Here is a 16855-nt window from a genome sequence, read left to right as displayed (position 1 = left end):
ATACCCCGTTTCCTCGAGCTAAGTTTAGAATAACTTTGAACTTAGATTAAGATGATTCACACCGGATAAAGAAAAGAAATTTATTTTAATTCCAACAAAAATGATTTACAAAAGTATTTGTAAATTTAGTTATTAAATTTATATGCATTGCATATTTATTTAATTTAACATTCAAGCATTTTCACGAGCTTTTAATTAGCAAACCCTGAAGCATTAGTACAGTCTCGACGATTTTATCCTGATGGATTTTGGAGTGTCCAATTGGCACTCATAACCTATGCCTCTTACAGCCACCCTACCCGCCACCCTACTCTCTGTGGCAGCCTCCAATCTCAGACCCCAAAGGTCAAATTTCAGCCATGCTTTTGCAGGCAATCTCATCCTCAATCCTCTGCCACTTCAATTATACAAAAGCCAAGTTTCCTTCTATTATTTCATCCACTTTCTCCTTCTCGTTTCAACACACCCAACAAAGTTTAAAGTGCAGAGGTAAGTGTTCCAACCAATTCTCTTCTTCTTCCTTGGGGATACAACCCTCCATTTTAACTATGTTTATGTTTCCAACTTCCAGCAATCAAGCAGATTCAGATATTTCCTCCATTTCAGATTCGAGAAATTCACAAGTAATAAAGGTTCCCTCTTGAACCCCTTCATCTCATTAGCTTTTACAGCTTTAATCAAGCACTTCGTTTGTGCCATTCCAGTAAACCATTATACAGAGCAACACATTTCAAGCTTTTCAATCAAACTGACATATACACATTTATATACATACATCGCATGTTTTATAAAGAAAAGGTCGAATCTTGAAGCATCAATTTGTTCCTTGATTTTAAGCATAATCTGCCAAAGAAAAAGAAAGGAAAAAAGAAGTCTTGAGCTTTGATTTTTGCTGTCGAGTCGAGAGTCGAGGGAGGCAGGGCACGGTGGCTGTGACGCTGCTGCCCAGCCACGGTTGGAGAGAAAGAGATGGGCTGGTCTTGCTGTGTTGAGTCGAGTCAGGGGAGGCTGAGCCTAGGGCTCCGGCGGGCGGCTCCTAATGTTGCTCGTCGGCGGGAGTCAGAGAGGGAGGCCAGGCACTGCGGCTCTGCCGTTGCTGCCTAGCCACGGTGAAGAACGGGGAAGGAGAGGGCGGCGGCGGCCTGGGGGTCGTCGACCATCGGGAACTGTGGCTGGTCGGAGCTGGGTTTAGCAGAGGGAGGCCAGAGCGCGGCGGCCATAGCTGCTGTTGCTCGGCCACGGACGAAGGGAGAGTAAGGGAGTCGCGGTCGGCGGCAGCCTTCATGCTGCAGTCGCCGGAAACAGGCGAGAGAGAGAGGGGCCGAGGGAGGCGGCGGCAGTTTTCGTCGTCGCCAAGGAGGAGAGAGAACAGGGGGAATGACAGGAGCGGCGGAAGTGTGGGAGATGGAGGCCGGTCGATGGCTGCCTCGCCGGAGGGAGCTGCGGTGGCGGGATTTGGCTGAGTGAGGATGAGGGAGAAGGGGGCGAATGTTGATCAGTCGAGAGAGACTGATTTGTTGCGTGACTGATGAGAGAGAGAGATCGACTGATGAGGAAAAAGAGGGGGGGCGTGCGTGACTGATGAGGGAGAAGAAGATGGGTGTTGGGCTAGGTTAGGGCTTGAGTTGTGGGCCGAATGAGTTGGGCCGAGTTTTGTTTAAATTTTCTTCAGTGGGCCGATTTCTTTTATTTATTCAGCTGGGCCTGGTTGTCTTTAAAGAAAGAAGGGAAGGAAGCTTGGGCCAAGTATTTAAATAAATGTGTTGGGCCCTTATTTTTATTTAAGGACTTTGGACTGCCTTCAATTATTAAATTGGACTGTCTTATGTTTTATTAATTGAACTATTAATTAGTTTAATTAATTTATTTTAAAGGATAATTTTCATAATAATATTAAATTATTATTATGTGCATATTTTAAGTAAATTACTTATTATATGCTAAGCATGACATGAAATTGCATTTATTTTGCAATAAGAGTATTTACGATTTAATTGGTTTTAATTATAATTCCAATTATTTAAGGAAGACGAGTAAGAATATTGTTGGTGTTCTTAACTCAAGAGAAATGTTTTCAATTATTTATTCATTAAATTTTGAAAACCCGGCTAAGTGAATCATAGAATGTTAAGCACTACACCATGACTTAAGATTAGATTCAAGGAGACCTATTGAGAATAGATTTCTTGTAGGCTTTGAACGTCAGGAGGATTAGCACTGCTATTCCGATTCAGAGATAACGTTAAACGACAGGCTTTGCCTATACAGGTGGGCTTATTTTCCAAATGTATGATTTAGCTAATGAGCTTAAATGTTCGTAATATATAAACTGTTTATCCAATAAAATGTTTATGTGCACTCTGCTCTGTTTAAGGCTCGCCACAACGAATCAATTGAGGTTCTCTTATAGCCTAACACGTTATTTGAGAATTGTGTACACCGTTAGCTGACTCGGTGGGTTGATCTCCATTCGGGCACTAACTAAGAGGCGTTATAAGGATGCTTGTTGGATGTGTTCCGAAGCATAGAATGTAAGGGCCTGCCTGGGTAACATCCCGAGGTCAAAAGTAAACTTGTCTGGGTTACGCCCTCAGTTCAAGTAAATGGGAGAAACGGATCCGTCAGTGGCTAGAGGTCCGGGATCACAGCGAGTAACAGAAATGAGTGTGACATCTGCGCGCAAATTAAGTATATATATATATATATATAATGAAATGTTTTAACATGCTTAGAAGTTCTTTCACTTTAAAACTTTCTAAGTCATGTCAAGTATGATTGGATAAACTGTTCTTCAGATTATGAAATGTTTTAAAGTTGCAGCCCACTAAGTACATTAGTACTTAGCCCAAAAATACTTTCAAATGTTTTTCAGGTTAGCGGCAGGTGATGACGGGGCAGAGTTGAGGCTAGAGTTCAACTCCTTATTTTGACTTCCGCTGTAGAACTAGCCAGTATCTGTCTTTTGTTCCTTAACTTAAGACCTATTATGTTGTGACTCTAAACAATATCTTTTGTTGAGCCTAAGCTATTGACTCGTATCTGAAGTTGTGATCCTGAAGTTGTTATGTTTGTTGATTGATTCGTATCACTTGAATACCTGTCTTTCTTCATCCAAAGGGGCTAAGCCCGATTGTTATCCCTTTCATTCGGATTTCACAAGGGTTTTCCCTTGTTCATTTTAAATGATGAGTCGTACCCCAGTTATACTTATTGTTTCAAGAATTGGGGTGTGACAGATTCCTCGAAAGTATGTATGAACATAGTCGCTGGAGGAGTCTTTCTTGTTTCTGTACATTGAGGAGATAACAGGGAGAAACACACAGGAAACAGAAAGAGAACACGGAGCAAGCAATCTCAAGAGGAATCTTGAGAAAAGATTTTGATAAAAAACAAGATGCCCTCATTAGGATCTAGTTCAATTAGAACCTACTCAGACACAGAGTGTTCTTGCGAACAACCTGCTCTGATACCAATTGTTAGGTCCTGAGGGTCTCGAATAAGTGTATGGGGGGGGGGAATACACCTATGGGCTATTTTAAAAACTCCTCAATCAGAGGGATCTCAGACAGAGATCTAAACGAAACTTTACACACAAACAAAGACACATGTTCAACTAAAAATAGTTTTGACCAAACAGGGTTGACGACTGATACTGAAAACTCTTCAGTAGGGAGTTATCAGTTAAGTTGCTGGAACTTAACTGATGCACGTAAGGGCTTCAGTCGAGTTTTCTAAAACAGAGTTGTTGGGAACCTTGTGGAATATCCTAACCCTCGTTTTGATGATACCAAAATTCATAGGACTTAAATGTAATAGACTAGAATCGTTTTGAACTCAAGTGTTAGAGTTCGTTTCTAGTTTAGTTGCGGTGTCAAAGACTGAAGACTGAAGAATGAAGACTGAAGACTGAAGACTGGAGTTACCAACTGAAGTATCAGTTGAAGAATCAGTTGAAGACTGATTATTTAATGCGCGCCATAGACTGATACTAAAGTCAAGTATCAGTTGAACATTCCTCCTAGGACTGATCTTCCAACGTTCAGAGGAAGCCACGTACGCTCAAGTACAGCCGCATTAAATACAGAGATATCTCAATATCTTATCTCTGCAGAGGTCATTCATATCTGGTGGTTACTTTTCAGAGATGTCACATCTCCTGTCCTTCAAAGAGAGCCGTTTCCACACAGACAAGGAACCTCGAAGATTGAACCCTCAGCCCAAATTTGAATTGCTCTCCAACGGAAGAAATCTTGAAGACGATTTACGCCAACGGATCTATTCAAGAGTTCTCCTACAAATAGCGCTCGAGGATCACTTCAATCTTCACCGATTCAACAACATAAGCTGAAGCTCTGCTGAAATAGCTACTCAGCCCAAAGCTTAACCGCTCAAAGCTTGAATCGAAGAAGAGAATTCCAAAGCCAAAATTAGTCACTGCTGATTACATACATTCTCTTAGACCCTAGGCATATATTCTGTCTACCCAGAAGCCAAAGGTCAAACTTGCTTCAAAGAACTTGTTCTTTGTAAGTATAGTTGGCACTCGTTTAAACCTCTCCCCCCATAAGAGTGTTTGAGTGATTCGGAGATTCAGGAAGGTACTCTGAACTCTGAAAGGGAAGTCTGGGCACGAGGTGTGCTTAGCAGGGAAATCCTACGCGAGTTGTGTAGGTGCTGAAATCCTATACGAGGTGTGTAGGTAGAGAAACCCTATACGAGGTGTGTAGGTAGAGAAACCCTACGCGAGGTGTGTAGGTACTGAAGAGAGTTTATCTTCAGTTCACGGTTTGCAGTGCACCAGGCAAGCACTTGCGGAGTGGATTGTTGGTCTGATCAACCAGCCGTGGATGTAGGAAAGAGTTTTTCCGAACCACGTAAAAGTCTCTGTGTTATTTACAGCTTTCAGTTTTACATTCTTAACTGTGCTATTTCTATTGATAAAACTGAACACTGACTAACTGCTAGAGAAACCTTAATCCAACTATCTGCTCCACCGAGGCTATACGAAACTAAGTTTAATTTCCGCTGCGTGTGATATCAATCTGACTGTACTATCCTCTGATAGTAAGGAAGAGTGATATCATCTCTATCTTTGCAAACACGACTGAAGCCCTTACGTGGATCAGTTAAGTTCTTGTGACTTAACTGATAACTCTTTACTGAAGAGCTTTCAGTATCAATCGTCAACCCTGTTGGTCAAAACTAATTTCGGTTAAACAGGTGTCTGGTTTGCTTGTAAAGTTTCTTCTCTATCTCTGACTGAGATCCCTCTGATTGAGGTTGATAGATAGACTAAAAATAGCCTATAGGTGTATTCCTTCCCCCCCATACACCTATTCGAGACCCCCCCGGACCTAACAATTGGTATCAGAGCAGGTTGTTCGCAAGAACTATCTGTCTCTGACTAGTTCCTACTTGAACTAGATCATTTCTTAAAGGTCTCGAAGAAGTTTTACTCTTTCTTATTTTTGTGCTTGCTATTTGCTCTATCTGCTGTTATCTGTTCTCTCTTTTTTGATGGAGACTAACCACAGCAGATTATCTTCTCTACCTATGTTTAGTATTGAAAAATACGACATATGGAAGTTTCGGCTTGAAAGCTTCCTCACTGCCCAACATTGCAGAATGTGGGAAGTCATCACCAGCGGTCCGATCATCATCACCGAAACTGTAAAAAGGGTTCCTACTGACATCCATCATGAACCTTACGATGAGGACCAGCCCAAGTCTAAGGCAGACTTCACCACAGAAGAAAGGAAGCAAGATGAGTTAGACAACCTCGCCAAAAGCATCATCTCCGGCACCGTTCCTGACAAGTATGTCATGAAGATTATCAAGTGCAGAACAACAAAGGAGATGTGGGACATTCTGGAAAGAATGTGCGTAGGTTCTGAGGAAATTAAGGAGAATAAGCTATCCATAGCTTGCCAGAAATTCGACTCCTTCCTCATGCTCAAGAATGAATCTGTCGAGGAAATGGAACAAAGATTCAATCTTATATTGAATGAAGTTCAATCCATTTCCAAAGACAAATACACTCAACGAGAAATCAACCTGAAGATTTTTCGAGCACTGCCACGTGGAGAATGGCAGATCTACTCAGTCGCTCATCAGCATAAGCCAGGATTCAGTCAGCTCCCGACAAACAAGCTTTTCTCCGATCTCATGGCAAATGAGTTCGACCTTATGAGAAATCTTGGTAACAAGAAGGCTGGAGGATCAGACGAAGATGGTCCATCAACCTCAAGAGGAGTTGCACTGAAGGCCTCGATCAGAGAAGGCAAGAAGCAGATCAAGGAGCCAACGGAACTCAACCCCGAGGACTTCTTCAGTCAATATGCCCTATTGACTGACAGATTCAACAAGATGGAGTCCAAGTTCCGGAAGAACAGAAGGTTCCACAAGCAGCACTACAAGGGAAAAGAAAGAGAAGGGGACTCCAGACATTCCACAGATCGAAGCGGAGAAAGGAAGTCAGCCACTTACGACATCAAAGAATTGGAATGCTTTGGATGTAGAAAGAAAGGGCACTTTCGAAATGAATGCCCTGAATTGACTCCAGCTGAGCGCAGGGAACTGAAAGCGAAGAAAGATCACAGATCTTCGAAGAAGAAAGCGATGGTTGCTGATGATGCTGATTCATCCAACGACACATCAGAATTATCCGACTTCGACAGTTCCAGCTCAGATGATGAGAGCCGAGCCCTGATGGCCAATGAATCAGAAAGTGTAGCCGACAACAGCTACGACAATGGAATGAATGGCCCAGAGGTAAAATCTCTCACAAAAACACCATATACTGATAACTTCCTGATGCTTTCAGGAGACCACTCAGAATCTGGAGATAGCTCATCCGTTAAAACTGACGAGTTTGATCAGCTCCTGACTGATCACTGTCAGCTGAGGAAAATGTTCGAAGATCTCCTCAAGCAGAATCAGAAAATGGATAAGGAGATCAATGATGAACGAGCTAAACATCAGACAATCATCTACTTTCCGGATGAAACTTGTCTTGATCAGCTAATCATGGAGAACAGCCGACTGGAAGAAGAGCTCAGAGTCTCCAACTCAGAATGTGAAAGAGCATCTCATGAAATCAAGAGACTCAATCACAAGCTGGAAGAAACAGTCAAGAGCTGCATGATGCAGTCTCCCATGATGAGCAACTTTCCATCGAAAAGATTGGTCAACAGCATCGGAGGAAAGGTTGCAGCTGCCAAAGGAAAGAAAATCATGATCATCTCTAAGAATGATCCTTCTGAAATCACAACCTCAGAAGAATCAAGAGACCATGATATGGATGAAGTTCACAAGCGCAGACTGATGGCCAGATCAAATGTTCCACCTCCAAGAAGCTACAGACGAGCTAAGGAGGCTCCCAACCAGATCATCGTATTGAAAAGGCTGGAAAGCAGATTTCAGTCAAAGATTCGGGAAGGAACATCAGGAGCCAAGAAGAATCTTCCTCATCAATCCAGGGGGAAGAAAAGCCACATCAGTCAGAAACTGACATCCTCAGTTCAGTTTCAGAAGGAACAACATCCATGGAGATCAAGCAATGCTGAGTCCAGTCGAGCCATGCCAATTCCTCGACGACAAGCCACTGGACGACAGACAAATCTCCATAAGTCTGCAAAGACTAAAGTATCTCAAGGAAGATACTTCACCGAGCAAAGAAGACCTCAACCACTCATCAGACAGAACTGCTACAAGAGTGAGGCCTTCAAAAGGATTTCTCAACAGAAGAATGCTCAAGTGCCACCTGAAGCGCCAACGACATCGATCAGACATCCAACAAAGCGCAAAAGATCAGCCAGACCAATTCTGAAGCAGATTTGGGTTCCAAAGGGAACTTGAACTAACATTGAAGGACCCAAAGTTTGATTGGGTGCCTGAAGCAACTCTTCCTTGCAGGTCAATGTCAGGGAAACATAAAAAGAAGGAAGAGGCCAAAGCTTCAATCAGAACGTGGTATCTGGACAGTGGCTGTTCGAAGCATATGACGGGCTACAAAGAATATCTATCCCAGTATGTTGAGAAAGCTGGATCCAAAGTTGCATTCGGAGACAACTCGATTGGAGAAACAAAAGGCTACGGTGTGCTCAACAAGGGTAACGCCAGTATCAGTAATTTTAGCTTTGTTTCTGGTCTTAAACATAATCTGTTGTCTGTGAGTCAATTTTGTGACAGTGGTTTCACAGTGAAAACCAAAAAGGATGAATTCACTGTTAGAAACAATCAGAAGAAGGTGGTTCTGAAGGGATTCAGACAAGGGAGTCTCTACGTCGTTTCTTGGGAAGACAGCCCACCAGAAACGTGCCTCATCAACAAGAGCAGCTCGGAGCTCAATTGGCTATGGCACAAGAGACTCAACCATCTCAACTTCAAGACGATCAACAAACTTGCTAAACATCAACTGGTAGAAGGTCTTCCTTCTATTGTATTCCAGAAGAAGCAAGAATGTGAAGCATGCCTCAGAGGAAAGCAGACGCGGACGTCATTCAAGTCAACGACAGGACACTCCTCTGGAAGGATTCTGCATCTACTTCACATGGATCTGTTTGGCCCGATCACTCCAAGAAGCTACAACGGTAGGAAGTACACCTTGGTAGTTGTGGATGATTATTCACGATATACTTGGGTTATCTTTCTCTTCAAAAAGAAGGAGACACTGGAGGAACTGCCAAAGCTGCTGAGAAGACTGAGCGTTGAAAAGGAAGTCAACATCATCAACATCAGATCAGATCGTGGGACTGAGTTCCTCAATACTGTCATTCGTGAGTATTGTGATGAACAAGGAATCAGTCATCAAACTTCTGCAGCAAGAACTCCCCAGCAGAATGGAGTCGCAGAAAGAAGAAACCGGTCTCTAAAGGAATCAGCCAGGACGATGCTAGCCGAGTCAAAACTTCCCTTAAAGTTTTGGGCTGAAGCAGTCAACAACGCATGCTACACGCAGAATCGCTCCTTCCTCACTCAGAGACATGGAAGAACTCCATACGAGTTATGGAAGAACAGAAAGCCATCGATTGCCTACTTTCATGCTTTCGGTTCTAAGTGTTTCATACACAACAATGATAAGAAGAGGTTGAACACCTTCGATAGCAAGGCTGATCCAGGAGTCTTCCTTGGATACTCTGGAACAGAACGTTCAAGCAAAGCCTATCGAGTGTTCAATACTCAAACTCTTTGTGTAGAAGAAACACCTCATGTGATCTTTGATGAGTCTACAGATGGTTTCAGGGAACAAGATGCTGAAAAGGATGTTCAGATCGCTGAAGGTTCCAAAGCTGAAATCCACACTGTCGAGCCCTCTACTGTCTTGGTGTGGGGACCTGGCAAAGATGAAGATACTGAGATGCTTCAGTATCAGAAGATCAACCAACGGTCTGAAGTCCAGACTGGAGCCAATACAGATGGCATCAGTCAAGGGGGAACTCCAATTGTTGAAGTTCAAGTTGAACGCGCAGAAGCCGCCCCAGCTCAACTCACCCCTGCTCCAGTAGGTGCTCAACATCCCAGAGCTATTCTGACCGAAGAAGCTCCACCATCCCCTGAAGAGATCAAGAAGTATCGAAGATGGTTTGAACTCCACTCTAAGGAGAACATCATTGGAGAACCATCAGATGGCGTCAAGACTCGGAGATCAATGTGCAACCTCGTCTTCGACATCAACCAGAACTGCATCAACGAAGATAAGAATTTCAGCTGTTTCTTATCAACTACAGAGCCCAAGGATATTGAAGAAGCTCTGAAGTCCACTGAATGGGTCATCGCAATGCTAGAGGAACTCAATGAATTCAACCAAAATTCAGTTTGGGAGCTTGTGGATCGACCAGACGATGCAAAGGTGATTGGCTTGAAATGGATTTTCAAGAACAAGGAAGACAAAGAAGGAAACGTTGTGAGAAACAAAGCAAGGCTTGTGGCTAAATGATACAGTCAAGAAGAAGGAATCGACTACGACGAGACATTCGCCCCAGTTGCCAGATTGGAAGCAGTCAGACTCTTCTTAGCCTTCGCAGCTCACAAAGGTTTCAAGGTACACCAAATGGATGTCAAGTGTGCATTTCTTAATGGAGTGCTCACAGATGAAGTCTATGTAGAACAACCTCCCGGATTTGAGGTTGCTGGACCAGAAAAGGTGTACAAGCTGAAGAAAGCGCTCTATGGATTGAAGCAAGCACCAAGAGCATGGTATGATACTCTCTCTGAGTATCTGATTGAACAAGGCTTCAAAAAGGGATATGTGGACAGAACCTTGTTCACTCTCAAAGAAGGAGAAGATCTCTTGCTTGTTCAAATATATGTCGATGACATAATCTTCGGATCCAAATCCGAACGCATGTGCAATAAGTTTGCTGACATCATGACGAACAAATTCCAAATGTCCATGATGGGAGAAATGAATTTCTTTCTCGGATTGCAAGTCAAGCAGACCAAAGAAGGAATACTGATCAGCCAGTCCAAGTATGCCAAGGAGCTGATAGCTAAGTTCGGTATTCAGCACATGAAATCAGTCAAGATCCCAATGAACACAAACTGGAAAGTTGATCCAGGTTCAGAAGGAAGCTCTGTCTCTTCGAAGAAGTACAGAGAAATCATTGGATCTTTGCTGTATTTAACTGCGAGCAGACCAGATACCGCATTTGCAGTCGGGGTTTGTGCAAGATATCAATCAGATCCTAAGGAAGCTCATTTGGATGCAGCTAAGCGGATTCTCAGATATCTCAAGGGCACACCCAATTTAGGATTGTGGTACCCAGCAGACGACGACATCAAGCTTACCGGATTTTCAGACTCCGACTTCGGTGGATGCAAGCTTGATCGCAAGTCAACCTTCGGAACATGTCAATTCCAAGGCAACAAGCTCATCTCTTGGTTTTCAAAGAAGCAGACTTCAGTCGCCACCTCTACAACTGAAGCTGAATATGTTGCTGCCGGAAGCTGCTGCTCACAAATCCTGTGGTTAGTCCATCAACTAAAGGACTATGGGATCGAGGAAAATGAAGTTCCTATCTATTGCGACAGCTCCAGTGCTATTGCAATCTCCCAGAATCCAGTTCATCACACCAGAGTCAAACACATTGAGATTCGACATCACTTCATTCGTGATCATGTCGAAAAGAAAAATATCTCTGTGGAATGGATTCCCACTGCTATTCAGAGAGCGGACCTGCTGACCAAGGCTCTTCCAGAAGAGAGGTTCAATGATCTATGTGCAAAGATCGGCCTCATCAACCCTGAAGAGTGATGCTGTGTTTGAAGATTTTCTCAAACAGTCTTGCTGACTAGTGGTCAACCAACTGCTGCTTCTACGATCGCCGACGTGGAATGCAATGAAGTCCGAATACTCATCTGAAGAAGAAGTCATCCTGATGATTCAACCAGGATCACGTGGTATCAACTGACTACTATGATCAGTTGATCAGTAAGTATTTTAAATGCTTACCTTTTCAAAAATCAGTTATTTCAGTTTAGAGCTTTAAGTGTTTAGTCCAAAACCTTTTTTCTAACTGATCAGTTTTCTTCAAAAACTTTAACTGATTGTTGGAATTGTTGGAAAATGGAATATCCGAAAAGGACAAGATTTTTAGGAAATCTGATTTGATTGAACTTGTCCTGATCTTTTTGCCAAAAATCCTTCCAACCTTTTTGCCTCTGCAATAAAATTTCTAGAAATGCTCATTGACATGACATATGTAATGATGCTTTTCAAAGTCCTTCGCAGTGACGGCGGACGCAAAATTTTTCTTCAATTGCAATTTAGGCACAGTTTTCGAAAAACCTTTTCATCTTCTACATGGTTCACATCTTGTCTATTTATACACCATGCTGTCTTCACGATTTTTCTGCATCAAACTAACAACTCTCCACAGCTTTCACTGTGAGAAAAAGTTTCAATTTCTTTTAAAGTTGCAGAGAAAATTGTTCCGACTAAAGGAGAAATCTATGACTGCAAAGTCATGGAGTGGAAGAATGACGCTTATAGTCTTGGTCTTCACCGGACCCTTCCACTGGATCACAACGTCTCTCCGACGTCAAAGTTTGCTCTACCCTCACTTGTATCCAGCGAAGCGAGTGTCTTCCAGTCTCATGCCTGGCGCCAAGAAGCTTCACCGCTTCTGGAGGAGATATATAGTATCGCATATTTCGTGCTCCTCCCTGGCTTGCAACAAACAACGAGATCACTCTTGTTGTTGGCCGGCATCTTCAGCCGCACCGGGTCTATTCTTCACAGACCCTGGGTCGGCGAGTCGACGGTGTTAGTCTTCTCAGCTGCCACCGCTTCGATTCTTCCTTCTCACACCCTTCCCTCCTTTCTCTTTTTCTTTCCAATTCACCAACCTGATCATTCTCCTCATAAGGCAGCCCTCTCCTTCTTCCAAGGCAGCCTTCTTCTATCTTCCGCCTTCTACGTTTTCTTGTCCTCATCCACTTCTCCGTCTCCCTCATCTCCTCACCTCACCACTGACGTCCTCCTCTTCTGTTTATCCGGACTCACTCTGTTCTCAAATCTTCTCACGAAATTCTGAGACTAGGAGTTGGGTACCGTCTGATCATAGCCTCCATCGTCATATCTCTCTTTTTGATGTTGCCAAAAAGGGGAAAAAGTTGGAAAGTCAGAAGTCAGAGAGAAACCTTTTCTTGAGGTTGCTCCTGTCCTCTAACTCTCGACTGATGATGGAACAGCAAAGGATCACCAGAAGTCAGAAGGATGACGTTTCAGATAAGACCTCAATTCAACGGAAAACAAGTGAGAGTGGAACAAGCTTAGGAACATGAAGACACAAAGACAGAAGATGAAGATCAAGAAGTTCAAGGCGCAGCCAAGCAGACTGCTGGAGTCCATGGTTTAACCATGATGTTTTTTGTTTATCGTTTTACTCCAATGTAAGTCTTGCTCTGTACCTCGACTGATGGCTTATCAGTCCTTTTAATGAAATGAACTTCTTATTGATCTCACCCTGAAGACAATGACTCTTTGTCCAAGCTCTGATTTATGGTTTTTCTGTCTTCTTTAAGTTCTGTGTTTAGAACTGTTTTCGTTCTTGCTCTAAGTATAAGTTGTTTAGGTTCTATTGTTAAGGGGGAACTGTTTTCACCCCTCGTCTAGAACTTGTACTGAGAGCTCAGTCTTTTTATTGTCTAGAACTGCTGTGTGGTTTTGGCATCATCAAAAAGGGGGAAATTGTTGGGAACCTTGTGGAATATCCTAACCCTTGTTTTGATGATACCAAAATTCATAGGACTTAAATGTAATAGACTAGAATCGTTTTGAACTCAAGTGTTAGAGTTCATTTCTAGTTTAGTTGCGGTGTCAAAGACTGAAGACTGAAGAATGAAGACTGAAGACTGAAGATTGGAGTTACCAACTGAAGTATCAGTTGAAGAATCAGTTGAAGACTGATTATTTAATGCGCGCCATAGACTGATACTAAAGTCAAGTATCAGTTGAACATTCCTCCTAGGACTGATCTTCCAACGTTCAGAGGAAGCCACGTACGCTCAAGTACAGCCGCATTAAATGCAGAGATATCTCAATATCTTATCTCTGCAGAGGTCATTCCTATCTGGTGGTTACTTTTCAGAGATGTCACATCTCCTGTCCTTCAAAGAGAGCCGTTTCCACACAGACAAGGATCCTCGAAGATTGAAGCCTCAGCCCAAATTCGAATTACTCTCCAACGGAAGAAATCTTGAAGACGATTTACGCCAACAGATCTATTCAAGAGTTCTCCTACAAATAGCGCTCGAGGATCACTTCAATCTTCACCGATTCAACAACATAAGCTGAAGCTCTGCCGAAATAGCTACTCAGCCCAAAGCTTAACCGCTCAAAGCTTGAATCGAAGAAGAGAATTCCAAAGCCAAAATCAGTCACTGCTGATTACATACATTCTCTTAGACCCTAGGCATATATTCTGTCTACCCAGAAGCTAAAGGTCAAACTTGCTTCAAAGAACTTGTTCTTTGTAAGTATAGTTGGCACTCGTTTAAACCTCTCCCCCATAAGAGTGTTTGAGTGATTCGGAGATTCAGGAAGGTACTCTGAACTCTGAAAGGGAAGTCTGAGCACGAGGTGTGCTTAGCAGGGAAATCCTACGCGAGTTGTGTAGGTGCTGAAATCCTATACGAGGTGTGTAGGTAGAGAAACCCTATACGAGGTGTGTAGGTAGAGAAACCCTACGCGAGGTGTGTAGGTACTGAAGAGAGTTTATCTTCAGTTCACGGTTTGCAGTGCACCAGGCAAGCACTTGCGGAGTGGATTGTTGGTCTGATCAACCAGCCGTGGATGTAGGAAAGAGTTTTTCCGAACCACGTAAAAGTCTCTGTGTTATTTACAGCTTTCAGTTTTACATTCTTAACTGTGCTATTTCTATTGATAAAATTGAACACTGACTAACTGCTAGAGAAACCTTAATCCAACTATCTGCTCCACCGAGGCTATACGAAACTAAGTTTAATTTCCGCTGCGTGTGATATCAATCTGACTGTACTATCCTCTGATAGTAAGGAAGAGTGATATCATCTCTATCTTTGCAAACACGACTGAAGCCCTTACGTGGATCAGTTAAGTTCTTGTGACTTAACTGATAACTCTTTACTGAAGAGCTTTCAGTATCAGTCGTCAACCCTGTTGGTCAAAACTAATTTCGGTTAAACAGGTGTCTGGTTTGCTTGTAAAGTTTCTTCTCTATCTCTGACTGAGATCCCTCTGATTGAGGTTGGTAGATAGACTAAAAATAGCCTATAGGTGTATTCCCTCCCCCCATACACCTATTCGAGACCCCCCCGGACCTAACAATTGGTATCAGAGCAGGTTGTTCGCAAGAACTATCTGTCTCTGACTAGTTCCTACTTGAACTAGATCATTTCTTAAAGGTCTCGAAGAAGTTTTACTCTTTCTTATTTATGTGCTTGCTATTTGCTCTATCTGCTGTTATCTGTTCTCTATTTTTTGATGGAGACTAACCACAACAGATTATCTTCTCTACCTATGTTTAGTATTGAAAAATACGACATATGGAAGTTTCGGCTTGAAAGCTTCCTCACCGCCCAACATTGCAGAATGTGGGAAGTCATCACCAGCGGTCCGATCATCATCACCGAAACTGTAAAAAGGGTTCCTACTGACATCCATCAGGAACCTTACGATGAGGTCCAGCCCAAGTCTAAGGCAGACTTCACCACAGAAGAAAGGAAGCAAGATGAGTTAGACAACCTCGCCAAAAGCATCATCTCCGGCACCGTTCTGACAAGTATGTCATGAAGATTATCAAGTGCAGAACAGCAAAGGAGATGTGGGACATTCTGGAAAGAATGTGCGTAGGTTCTGAGGAAATTAAGGAGAATAAGCTATCCATAGCTTGCCAGAAATTCGACTCCTTCCTCATGCTCAAGAATGAATCTGTCGAGGAAATGGAACAAAGATTCAATCTTATATTGAATGAAGTTCAATCCATTTCCAAAGATAAATACACTCAACGAGAAATCAACCTGAAGATTCTTCGAGCACTGCCACGTGGAGAATGGCAGATCTACTCAGCCGTTCATCAGCATAAGCCAGGATTCAGTCAGCTCCCGACAAACAAGCTTTTCTCCGATCTCATGGCAAATGAGTTCGACCTTATGAGAAATCTTGGTAACAAGAAGGCTGGAGGATCAGACGAAGATGGTCCATCAACCTCAAGAGGAGTTGCACTGAAGGCCTCGATCAGAGAAGGCAAGAAGCAGATCAAGGAGCCAACGGAACTCAACCCCGAGGACTTCTTCAGTCAATATGCCCTATTGACTGACAGATTCAACAAGATGGAGTCCAAGTTCCGGAAGAACAGAAGGTTCCACAAGCAGCACTATAAGGGAAAAGAAAGAGAAGGGGACTCCAGACATTCCACAGATCGAAGCGGAGAAAGGAAGTCAGCCGCTTACGACATCAAAGAATTGGAATGCTTTGGATGTAGAAAGAAAGGGCACTTTCGAAATGAATGCCTTGAATTGACTCCAGTTGAGCGCAGGGAACTGAAAGCGAAGAAAGATCACAGATCTTCGAAGAAGAAAGCGATGGTTGCTGATGATGCTGATTCATCCAACGACACATCAGAATCATCCGACTTCGATAGTTCCAGCTCAGATGATGAGAGCCGAGCCCTGATGGCCAATGAATCAGAAAGTGTAGCCGACAACAGCTACGACAATGGAATGAATGGCCCAGAGGTAAAATCTCTCACAAAAACACCATATACTGATAACTTCCTGATGCTTTCAGGAGACCACTCAGAATCTGGAGATAGCTCATCCGTTGAAACTGACGAGTTTGATCAGCTCCTGACTGATCACTGTCAGCTGAGGAAAATGTTCGAAGATCTCCTCAAGCAGAATCAGAAAATGGATAAGGAGATCAATGATGAACGAGCTAAACATCAGACAATCATCTACTTTCCGGATGAAACTTGTCTTGATCAGCTAATCATGGAGAACAGCCGACTGGAAGAAGAGCTCAGAGTCTCCAACTCAGAATGTGAAAGAGCATCTCATGAAATCAAGAGACTCAATCACAAGCTGGAAGAAACAGTCAAGAGCTGCATGATGCAGTCTCCCATGATGAGCAACTTTCCATCGAAAAGATTGGTCAACAGCATCGGAGGAAAGGTTGCAGCTGCCAAAGGAAAGAAAATCATGATCATCTCTAAGAATGATCCTTCTGAAATCACAACCTCAGAAGAATCAAGAGACCATGATATGGATGAAGTTCACAAGCGCAGACTGATGGCCAGATCAAATGTTCCACCTCCAAGAAGCTACAGACGAGCTAAGGAGGCTCCCAACCAGATCATCGTATTGAAAAGGCTGG

The 16855-nt window shown here is 43.0% G+C and overlaps 1 protein-coding gene across 1 annotated transcript; it reads left to right on the top strand.

Moving 5' to 3' along the window:
* Window positions 1–253: 253 nt before the first annotated feature.
* LOC131019424 (uncharacterized) lies at window positions 254–2634 on the top strand. Its single transcript, XM_057947966.1, has 3 exons — window positions 254–489; window positions 572–632; window positions 2193–2634. Exons 1-3 carry the CDS (start codon window positions 278–280, stop codon window positions 2238–2240), a joined length of 321 nt encoding a protein of 106 aa, XP_057803949.1. The 5' UTR covers window positions 254–277; the 3' UTR covers window positions 2241–2634.
* The last annotated feature ends 14221 nt before the right edge of the window (window positions 2635–16855 follow it).

Source organism: Salvia miltiorrhiza, chromosome 4 (genome assembly GCF_028751815.1).
Source record: "Salvia miltiorrhiza cultivar Shanhuang (shh) chromosome 4, IMPLAD_Smil_shh, whole genome shotgun sequence".
Taxonomy (NCBI): Eukaryota; Viridiplantae; Streptophyta; class Magnoliopsida; order Lamiales; family Lamiaceae; genus Salvia; species Salvia miltiorrhiza.
The sequence above is the reverse complement of the archived record's forward strand: the minus strand, read 5'-3'. Positions and strand labels throughout refer to the sequence as shown.

Coding starts and splice junctions, on each gene's coding strand:
- LOC131019424 (XM_057947966.1), top strand. CDS start 278: ATGCCTCTTACAGCCACCCTACCCGCCACCCTACTCTCTGTGGCAGCC. Junction 490..571: donor ACAAAGTTTAAAGTGCAGAG/GTAAGTGTTCCA, acceptor TCCAACTTCCAG/CAATCAAGCAGATTCAGATA. Junction 633..2,192: donor GAAATTCACAAGTAATAAAG/GTTCCCTCTTGA, acceptor GATTTCTTGTAG/GCTTTGAACGTCAGGAGGAT.